We start from the raw sequence: 11443 nt of genomic DNA on the forward strand, positions 1-11443 counted from the left end.
GCGGGAGTTTAGCCTCCTGGCTGTCCAGATATACTCCAGGTTTTTGTGGTCTGTCCAGACCACAAACGGAACCCTAGACCCCTCCAACCAGTGGCGCCACTCCTCGAGGACGAGCTTGACAGCCAGTAGCTCGCGGTTGCCGATGTCGTAGTTGCTTTCTGCTGGGGTCAGTCTTCGGAAGTAGAAGGCACAGGGGTGCATTTTGCCATCCTCTGCTGCTCGCTGGGAAAGCACAGCCCCGACTCCCACGTCCGAAGCATCTACCTCCACCACAAACTGCCGCTCGGCGTCAGGCATCCGGAGGATGGGAGCTGAAGTGAAACAGGCCTTGAGGGTTTCGAAGGCTTTGTCAGCTGCTGCAGTCCATTGGAACAGCTGTTTGATGCTGGTCAGTGCGGTGAGTGGGGCTGCCACGGTGCTGTAGCCTCGGATGAATCTTCTATAGAAGTTGGCAAACCCCAGGAACTGCTGCAGTTTCTTACGGCTCTCAGGAACCTGCCACGATGTTACTGCCGACACCTTCGCAGGGTCCATTTGAATGCTGCCCTCAGTCACCACATATCCCAGGAACAAGACAGACTGAGCGTGGAACTCGCACTTCTCTGCTTTCACAAACAGCGAGTTCTCCAGCAGGCGGTGCAGGACCAACTGGACATGGTGAGTGTGTTCAGACAGGGTTTTAGAGAAGATCAAAATATCGTCCAAGTAAACGAAAACAAACTTGTTGAGCATGTCTCTGAGGATGTCGTTTACCAGCACCTGGAACACTGCTGGGGCATTGGTGAGACCGAATGGCATGACAAGGTATTCATAATGTCCCATCGGGGTGTTGAACGTCGTCTTCCACTCGTCGCCTTCTCTCACTCGCACCAGATGGTAAGCGTTCTGAAGATCCAGCTTGGTGAATACTGTGGCCCCTTGCAGCAGTTCAAAGGCGGAGGAGAGTAGTGGCAGAGGGTAGCGGTTCTTAACCGTAATGTCGTTCAAGCCCCGGTAATCTATGCATGGGCGAAGAGAACCATCCTTCTTGCCCACAAAGAAGAATCCAGCTCCAGCAGGAGAGGACAATGGACGGATTAGGCCAGCAGCCAGAGAGTCGTTTATGTAGTCCTCCATGGCCTTTCTTTCCGGGGCTGACAGGGAGTAGAGACGGCCCTTCGGGGGTGCGGTGCCTGGCAGGAGGTCAATGGCGCAGTCGTAAGGTCGGTGTGGGGGCAGAGACGTGGCCTTGGACTTGTTGAACACCTTTCTCAGGTGGTGATAGCAGACAGGAACCTTGGATATGTCGGGGGCGGAGCTGGTGGTCTCCTGGTTGGTTGGCAGGACGCCCCCCCCCTTAAGCAGGTCTGATGGCAGCCCCTTCCCCACTTTCGTATCGTGCCAGTCTCCCAGTCAAGTTGGGGGTTGTGTTGACGGAGCCACGGGTAGCCTAGGATGAGTGGTTGGCCGGGTGAGTGTAGGAGGTGAAACTGGATGGACTCCTGGTGGTTTCCTGACAGCAGCATAGTCACGGGGGCTGTGATGTGTGTCACTGTGCCGAGACGATGTCCACCCAGCGCTCGTACAGGAACGGGTGGAGTGAGATGGTGACGGGCCACACCCAGCTGCCGTGCGAACTCTGTGTCCATGATGTTAGCTTCGGCTCCAGAGTCCACCAGGGCGGCCAGGGCACAAGTGGTGTCGGGAAGCTGAAGGCGGAGCTGAAGCAGGGGTTTTCGGATGGAGGGAGACTGGATATGTGTCGAGCTCACCCGGATCTCCCCTACACCTGGTGAGCTCTGGCTTTTGCCGGGCAGGTGGTGACACGGTGGCCCCTTCTCTTGTCTGCGGATCTGAATACGGTGATCGATGTGTACAGCGAGGTCAATGGCCTCATCGAGGGTCGGGGGTTGCTCATGGGAAACGAGCTCATCTTTGATGTAGTCCGCCAAACTGTGGAGGAAGGTGTCCACCAGTGCCGCCATGTTCCACGAACTGCGCCTCGCCAGGGTACGAAAGTCGATGGAGTAGTCCGCCACCGTCCGGTTGCCCTGACGAATACTCATCAGTGCTCGTGACGCCTCTGTTCTTGACGAGCCCAGGTCGAACACCTTTAACATCTCCTCGGCGAAGGCACTGAAGGAGGCACAGGCCGGGGTCTGCCGGTCGAACTCTGCTGTCCCCCACAGCCGAGCCAGGCCGGTCAGGTGAGTGATGACATACCCCACCTTGGCTCCCTCCGTCAAGAAGGTCCTGGGCTGCAGAGAAAACTGGATACAGCAGCTGGTCAGGAATGGGCGGACCTGGTTTGGGTCACCATTGAAACGTTCCGGATTACCAATCTTCGGTTCCGGGTCACCAGGAGCTAGAAGCTGTGCCGCCAGGACTGGAGCCACTGGATTACAAGGAGAAGCCACGGCAGAGGGGCTTGGTGGTGCAGAAGCGGATGGGGTGGTGAGGTTGGTGAGTACTTGCATGACTTGAGTTATCTGATGCTGTTGGAACTGTTAGTTTGAACTGCTGTCGTTGTTGGTGGTCAAGCTGGAGCAGAGATGCAATGTCGCCGGACATCCGGTTTATGTCTCCTTCTGTGCGTTCCAGTCGCAGCAGGGCAGTCATTTCGGGCTCAATCCCCATGATGGTCAGATCGTTCTGTCAGGACAAACAGATGAGGACCCAAGAGCGCAAGTTAAATGTTGAATTTATTGATAGCAGGGGAAAGGGAATTGGGAGGATGTGTGTGTGAAGTCCAGTGGCAGGAAGACTGAGAGGCAAGGATGGCTGGTGGGAGCATGGTGGTGATGTCTGAGGTCTCCCATCCAAGTACTAACCAGGCCCAACCCTGCTTAGCTTCTGAGATCAGACATTGTCAGAGTGGTTTGGCTGCAAGCCCTTGATGTTCAGGCGGTTTCCTGGTGAGCAGGCTCTCAGCAGGCAGACAGGACAGGGCTGAAGAGTTGACGGAGTAGATGCCGAGAAAGACGATCTGACACTGAAGCTTGGGAGGACTGCAGTTTAAATATGCACAGGGAAGGGAGCAAGTGATAGGAACCAGCCAATGACAGCCACTGAAAGTCAAATGAGGGTTGATGATGTTAATAGACAGCAGGTGAGCCTGATGGGGAAGGAGCATGCGGGCATGGCAGGTAATACAGAGTGGAGAGGAGTGGAATGTTACCTGAAGAGAGGAAACCACAGGTAGGACCATGACACATACATGTGTGCACACACTGCCAGAGCTGGGTCAGAACACTACCATGCTGCTTTGTGGGGGCGGGAAGGAGTGTTATGATTAAAAAAAAAAAAAGACAATGGCTGTTTCTCAGTTCAGTCGTGTTTCATTTTGTAACATTCTACCAGGTGTTTATTCTACAGGTTCTACAAGTTAGTCAGTAAATCCAGTCGGTTGCTTCAGAGGCATTAGGTTTCGTAAGCGTTGTGGCAATAATACAATAATGCGTTGACAGAAAATGTCCTTTAGTATTTTTAAAAACAAATACTTCAGTACTTAAGTAACAATTTGACTGGACAACTTTCACTTGTATTTGAGTAACATTTGACCAGTGGGATCTGTACTTTGACTTAAGTAATGAACTTGGGTACTTTGTCCACCTCTGGCTTGAAAGATGCACGGTCCTTCACTTTGTCCAAGGACATGGAGGGGGAAAAAATATCAATCATATATACATACACACTAGCAGGTTGCCCGGGTTTTGCAAAATTCTGGGTTGCCCTCAGAATTCCATGTCAAATTTGGTGAAGATCGGTTGAGAAATGGTCATGTTAACCCAAGACGAACAAAAATCCAAACATCCACCACCCAGGAGCCCACCACCCCTGGGGTCCAAATATGGAATTTCTGAGTTCTGCCAAATTGTGGCTATCTCCTGTACCTACATGCCAAGTTTAGTGAAGATCTGTCGAGAGTTTGTGTTGACAGGAATGCTTTCACATTACGTTTAATGTAAAAGGTATTGAGGGAGAGGGTGGGTGGATGTTGTGCCCCCCCAGGGACCTCCATGGGGCCCGTACATTAATTTTGTTTATATCTGCAAATTTCCGGGTCATCCCTAGACCTACTTGCCAAATTTGGTGAAAATCTGTCGAGAAATGGCGACGTTAGCTCAGGACCAACGAACAAACAAACAAAAACTTTGCCGCTTATCATATACAATACCATTCAAAAGTTTGGGGTCACTTTAAAATGTCCTTATTTTTGAAAGAAAAGCACTGTTCTTTTCAATGAAGATCCCTTTAAACTAATCAGAAATACACTCTATACATTGCTAATGTGGTAAATGACTATTCTAGCTGCAAATGTCTGGTTTTTGGTGCAATATCTCCATAGGTGTATAGAGGTCCATTTCCAGCAACTATCACTCCAGTGTTCTAATGGTACAATGTGTTTGCTCATTGCCTCAGAAGGCTAATGGATGATTAGAAAACCCTTGTACAATCATGTTAGCACAGCTGAAAACAGTTTAGCTCTTTAGAGAAGCTATAAAACTGACCTTCCTTTGAGCAGATTGAGTTTCTGGAGCATCACATTTGTGGGGTCGATTAAATGCTCAAAATGGCCAGAAAAATGTCTTGACTATATTTTCTATTCATTTTACAACTTATGGTAGTAAATAAAAGTGTGACTTTTCATGGAAAACACAAAATTGTCTGGGTGACCCCAAACTTTTGAACGGTAGTGTAGATATATAATGTGTACATCCCTGTGTCTGAAATCGCTCCCTACTCACTATATAGGGCACTATATAGTGGGGACGCCATTTTGTAGTGCTGTCCGAAACCTATATAGTGCACTCAAAAGTATCCCACAATGCATCACAAAATGTAGTGTACAGCCGATGGTCACTAACCAAAGCAATATATCCCATCATGCATTGCAGTCACGCTGAAAGAAATCAAATCAAAAGTCTCAAATTTGATTTAATAAAAGGCAGCGGCAAAGAAGAAAGAATTCAGCCTTGATTTAAAAAAAAAACAAAGATGCAGCAGACACAAAGTCCTTTGTATTTATTAATGTGGGAAATACGCTCAGTATAATATGGATTTATTACAAAAATGCACGCATGTATTTATTTTGAAAACTCACCAGCTGACTGATCGGGCACGTTTTGATTGTGTGACGGACTACTGTCCGAAAGCGGGGTTTTTTTTTACTCTTCTCATTTTACCAATGAGCTCGCTATATAGGAATTCACTATGCAGGGAGTAGTGAACGAGCGAGCGATTTCAGACGCAGGGTGTGCGTTCATAAAATGACACTTTCACACTTAGTACAATTTAAAAATAAATAAAAATCCCTAAAATATATCTTTGAAAGTTCACCTCAGGTCACTGTGATGAGATCTATAGTAGATCCTTTAACGCGGTTTCTGCAGGTACGTGCTGGAGTGTCCGTACTGTGGCATCATCTACCGGAGCAGGCAGTACTGGGTGGGGAATCAGGACCCCGAGAGCACTGTGGTGCGCAGTGAAGTCAAGCACGTCTGGCAGGGGGTGAGTCTTTCTTTCTTTCTTTCACAGGCGATTGCTCTAAGACAACGAGGGAGGCTCAGCCTCCTCTAAAAATGACGAACATCGTGTAGGATGAATTGCGCTAGGCTTATGTTATAGCCGACCTTATAACATTGCTATTTCAGATCCAGAATCATAGAAATATATGTGCTCAACCCACTACAGTGCGAAATCATTCTGTTATAACTTTCCCCAGTTCGCCTAATGTGTGCGTGAGTTTTTCCCCCTCGTGACAACGCGATGCAGCCCAGCCTCAGTGGATTGGGAGCTATGTGCTTGTCAATCTCAAAATGCAAGACGATTATTGGACAAATACTGCGAAAATGCCCGCCCACAGAGTCTCACGGACTCCCAGCCTCAATGGACTTCAACGGCATTTGGGAGCTATGCGCTTTTCAATCTCAAAATGCAAGACGGTTATTGGACAAATACTGCGAAAATGCCCGCCCACGGACTCCGAGCCTCACATGGGAGGGACATGGCAGTTTCCGCGAGGAGACTGGTGATTGGTGAAAGCGGCCGGATATTTTCTTTGATTGACAGCTCGTTTCAACTATAGACAGGCAGCGGTACAGTGTTGCCAGATTGGGCGGTTTTAAGTGCTTTTTGGTGGGATTTGAACATATTTTGGGCTGGATAACGTCAGCAGTATCTGGCAACATCAGTTCAGTCCCATGCGGATTCGCAAGTGCTGTGGTGTATTGTAAGAGATCGGCCCAGGCTTACATTTCGATTTCATTCATTACATACGGTTTCTACCAGCTTTTTTAATTTGTATATATTTTCATTGTAAATAAAGTGTAAATATAGTGTTGTCAAGTTTGCTATCTTAGTTCCAGAAATTTCGTTTATTTGAGTGACTGAACTTGAACTTGAGGGGGCTAGTCAGCTAGCAAGAAAGCTGCGCACGGATGCCAAGCATTGCTGATTTAATTTTGGCGAAGCCATTTGCCAGTCTTCCTTTCGAGGAAAAAATTAAAATTAAAGAGCAGGGTAGACCAACGCCTCAAATTGACTTGGTGAAAAAGGTAGGGAATAATACTCGTTCCTTTCAGCTCTCCTGGTACGAGAAAGTGAATTGGTTAACAGCAAGTGACCCACATCAACAACAGTAAATAAGCTACTTTAGTAATATGTCATGGATGGACCAAAAATATAGAATCTATTTAAAATGTTTATGCTGAGTATATTATATTGGAATATATATTTCTCTGGATATGAATTAAACACAGCTACAATTTGGAAAACATTTTTAAACAAAAACACAGCCGAGAACATTTCACACTACAGACCTGGATTAAAAGTGAAGGGTTATCAAAATTGTCAATAAAACATTTCTCATTGGAAAACATTTTTAAACAAAAACACAGCCGAGGTCAATTTTGAAACAACATGCAACAATTTTAAAATATAAAATATTAAAATATCCCCCCCCCCAACACCACCATCATGTATATTGGACAGTAGGCTAATGGGCCAAAAGAACCTGTTATTTCACAGTTTGTGACACTGCCAACAATCAGCCAGATCAGAGGCAAGAGTATGGGCAAAATTGATGTGTTTTTTCTTTTAAAATCTGGAAATATCGTAACCGACCAGCCTCCCGTTTGAAAGACTACCAGCCGCCACTGCTTTCTTTCTTTCCCTTTCCTCTTATACGTATTTGTACCAGTAGGAAAACCTCAGCACAGACGACTGTGACGTCGCCGCGATTCGAAATTCGGGTCTCCTGATGACAGAGCGAGCACTGGGAGCATAATTGTTCCTGTTACACTGATCTAAGATCTGAAATGATAAACGTGTGGTCCGTTGCTCAGTAGTGATCAGACCACGTTTAAAACCACTCTCTGAACTGTCTCTCCAGTCGGAAGCTTTCCAGACAGACCACCAGAACGCGGCCCAGCGGGTGTTAGACGGAGTAAACTATGTCCTCCAGTCTGTCTCCGAGTACAGCTCCGGTCCCACCAAAGCAGTCACAGCCTGGATCACAGATCAGGTGGCTCCGCCCTATTGGAGGCCGGATGCCGAAATTACAGTAAGTTAAACCTCCACTTGATCACAGCGTAACTCGGGAGGAGTGACCCAACCTGATGTGGAGTGAAAATGTGACTGATGATGCACTCCTCATCCAAACAGCATTGATATTTCTGACTAAAGTGTATTTCTATAGCGTTTACACAAGATGAATGAAAAAGCTGGATTTGGAATTAACCAGCAAATTGAGCTGAAAAAATTTTGAAAAGCTTATCCTCAGCCATAATGTTCCCGTTCTGAAGGAATGCCACGGCTGTAAGCGGGTGTTCGAGGAGGCCGAGAGGAAGCACCACTGTCGTGCTTGCGGTGAGGGTTTCTGTCAGGCCTGCTCCACCCGCAGCATGCCTGTGCCGGAGAGGGGCTGGGGCAGGAACCCGGTGCGAGTTTGCGACGCCTGCCATCAGCAAGGAGGAGCTCCACAAACCATCCAGGGTAAGAATACAAGCCTCAGGCTCTGATATTAGAGGGATGAATAGTAGCATTAATGCTGGGATCAGCCTACAGGAACTCTGGGACGCCCTGATGAAAAATCTGGCATGTCGGAATATTTTGTATTTTCTTGTCTGTTTTTCTCCAATATGTTTGATAAGAGCCATGATTGGCAGTTTATTGACCCTCCTCCCTAATGTTAAAGATGATTGGTCGAGGTCAAATTTGTAACGTTGAGTCTCCCGAACAAAACGCAGCGTCGTCTGATCCCAGTACGAGTCTTGCCAATGTAGCACGATCCCAAATGGTGCACTGTATGAGGCTTCAATCAGCTGAAGCTTTGTTTCCTTTTTTGATCGAATTCGACTGTATGTGTTTGCATTGCGTCATGGTATCTTTCGCTGACCCGTTGTTCCCTGCAGTGGCACAGACGGAGCCCAAGGCACTTGTGGCGCGCAGGGTGACGGAGATGGCGCAGTCGACGCTGGATATGGTCTCGAATGCGGTCGACTACCCTCTCTGTAAGTGTGTGAAATGCACAACATGGCTGCGATCATGCTTTTGCTTCAGGACTTGCTTATTTTGATTCACTAATTCTAAAACATGAAAATCTGGAGATTTATAAAACTAAAACCTTTAAATATGCTACGTTACTGCAGTTACTGTAGCTCCATTTCCTGTATCGTTTTTTTGAAGGAAAAAAGTTTCCTCTGCAGTTCTTGTATGTGCAAGAATGAGTCATGTGGGTGTGACTTCTTATCTCAATCCTCTGAATCCTCTGGATTATTATTATTTATATCTCAGTGCTCATTTGAGACAAAATGTTATTGCCCTCATAATTGATTCTGCTCTGCATAAAGTTATAAAGGGAATGCGATATGCTAGTAATGAAATACAGTGGATATAAAAAGTCTACACACCCCGTTAAAATGATCGGTTTTTCTGATGTAAAAAAATGAGATCACGATAAATAATTTCAAAACTTTTCCCACCTTTAATGTGACCTATAACCTGTACAATTAGGCGGGAATTTTTTTTTTTTTTAAATGTACAATTAGTTGGTTGCAGAAGTGTTTACACCCTTAAACTAATACTTTATTGAAGCAGCTTTTGGTTTAATTCGAGCATTCAGTCTTTTTGGGTTCAAACCTGCCATCAGTTAAAATGACTCTGATTAACCCCAAATAAAGTTCAAACTCCGTCTCGTCCTCCAGCAAAAGCCAGGGTTCACAGAGAGCTTACAAAGCATCAGAGGGATCTCACTGTTGAAAGGTATCAGTCAGGAGAAGCGGACAAAAACATTTCCACGGCATTAGATATACCATGGAGCACAGTGAAGACAGTCATCAAGAAGTGGAGAAAACATGGGACAACAGTGATGTTACCGAGAACTGGACGTCTCTCCAAAACTGATGAAAAAAGACAAGACGAAAACTGGTCAGGGAGGCTGCCGAGAGGCCTACAGCAACACTGAAGGAGCTGCAGGAATTTCTGGCAAGTACTGGTTGTGTACTACATGTGACAACAATCTCCCGTATTCTCCATATGTCTGGACTATGAGGTAGGGTAAAAAAAAAACATCCAGGCCAGCTAAAAATACATCAACTCTGGTTCTGGTCTGATGAAACCAAGGTTGAACTTTTTGGCCACAATTCCAAAAGGTATGTTTGGTGCAAAAACAACACTGCGCATCACCAAAAGAACCCCATACCCACGGTGAAGCATGGTGGTGGCAGCATCATGTTTTGGGGTTGTTTTTCTTCAGCTGGAACAGGGGCTTTAGTCAAGGTGGAGGGAATTATGAACAGTTCTAAATACCAGTCAGTTTTGGCCCAAAACCTTCAGGTGTCTGCTAGAAAGCTGAAGATGAAGAGGAATTTCATCTTTCAGCACGACAATGACCCCAAAAAGTTTTGGAACGGCCCAGCCAGAGCTCAGACCTAAATCCAACTGAAAATCTGTGGGGTGACCTGAAGAGGGCTGTGCACAAGAGACGCCCTCGCAATCTGACAGATTCAGAGCGCTTTTGCAAGGAAGAGTGGGCAAATATTGCCAAGTCTAGATGCGGCAGGCTGATAGACTCCGACCCAGAAGACTGAACACTGGAATTAAATCAAAAGGTGCTTCAAGAAAGTATTAGTTTAAGGGTGTGCACACTTATGCAACCAGCTTATTGTACATTTTTAATGTTTTATGTTTTTCCCCCCGAAAAGATTTGTTTGTTTTTCAATTGAATTATACAGGTTATAGGTCACATTAAAGGTGGGAAAAGTTTTGAAATTATTTATCATGGTCGCTTTTTTAAATTTTTTTAATTAAACATCAGAAAAACCAATCATTTTAACAGGGTGTGTAGACTTTTTATATCCACTGTATGAATGATGGTCGGATTCTTCAACATGGTCCTTGTAGAAAACCCAGTGTAATCTTTGCAAAAGTTCAAACAAATTTATGACGCACTCCAGAGAAGTAATGTAATGAGCTCCTGATGTGATTTTATAAATGTGATATATCTGAAGTAAAATGGATTCAAATCTTATATTTTGGTTGTCAATGATTTCTGAATCTGCTCAACAACCCAGAAACAAGGGTTTTTAAAAATAATAATAATAATAATAATAACCAGTGACTAAAAGTATTTTTAGGAAGTTATTCGACCTGCTGTTGTATTTCTTGTGCACCTTCTTGATCGTGACAGTGATGTGTTTAGCTCCAGTGGACTCTGGACTGTTAGATACTGCAGGCTGCATGAAGCTGAAGTTTGGGCTTTGTTGTATAAACCTGGAGGCAAAACCGGCATGAATAATCGACATGACCAACTCGAACCAATCACAATACTGACTTCCATCCTTGTGTCATCACTGCAGGTTTCGTAAAGGGAGTGGCGCGACCTGACTACTGGGTACCAGACCATGAGATCACTCAGTGCCATCAGTGTGCCAAGGCGTTCAGCTCGAGCGTGCCCAAGCACCACTGCCGTGCATGCGGTCAGGGGGTGTGTGCTGGCTGCTCGGCTCAATGCCGCCCCGTGCCGTCTCGTGGCTGGGATCATCCGGTGAGGGTGTGTGATGCCTGTGCCACCCAGTTAGACTCCCAGTGACTCCAGAAATCATGGCTCTGAAACACAAAAAGCGGAAAGTGTCCGATTGAGCTCGGAGACTTCAGTGTAGTACACTCACATCTTATCTGAAGGTGTTAACCTTAAACATCAGTCAAAAGATGTCCCTGAATGCCACGCTGAGAGGCTGAGTTAATCAGCAGCTTGTAAATGACTGTCCTTTTATTTTGCAGACAGTCGGGGAAACCATTCGGTGCAGGTTTATTTCCTGTACTTTTCCAAAACCTCCCCATGTGCATCGTCCGACAGCACGGGCTCTGACGTTTATTACTCTCAACACTACAGGCTGCAGTTTAGTGTTCATAAAGAACATTCAGGAGGATCAAGTAGAGCAAAAGTTCCCACTGTGAACAT

The 11443-nt window shown here is 46.0% G+C and overlaps 1 protein-coding gene across 1 annotated transcript in view; it reads left to right on the forward strand.

Annotated features, from left to right (window-relative positions):
- Positions 1-11071, forward strand: part of LOC132900144 (zinc finger FYVE domain-containing protein 1-like) — a 58607-nt gene extending 47536 nt beyond the window's left edge. Inside the window, exons 7-11 of the mRNA XM_060942174.1 lie at positions 5373-5490; positions 7373-7543; positions 7785-7974; positions 8394-8492; positions 10839-11071. Coding sequence (XP_060798157.1) covers positions 5373-5490; positions 7373-7543; positions 7785-7974; positions 8394-8492; positions 10839-11071 — 811 coding nt within the window. The remainder of the gene's footprint in view (positions 1-5372; positions 5491-7372; positions 7544-7784; positions 7975-8393; positions 8493-10838) is intronic.
- Positions 11072-11443: the final 372 nt, after the last annotated feature.

This window comes from Neoarius graeffei, chromosome 16 (genome assembly GCF_027579695.1).
Source record: "Neoarius graeffei isolate fNeoGra1 chromosome 16, fNeoGra1.pri, whole genome shotgun sequence".
Lineage (NCBI taxonomy): Eukaryota > Metazoa > Chordata > Actinopteri > Siluriformes > Ariidae > Neoarius > Neoarius graeffei.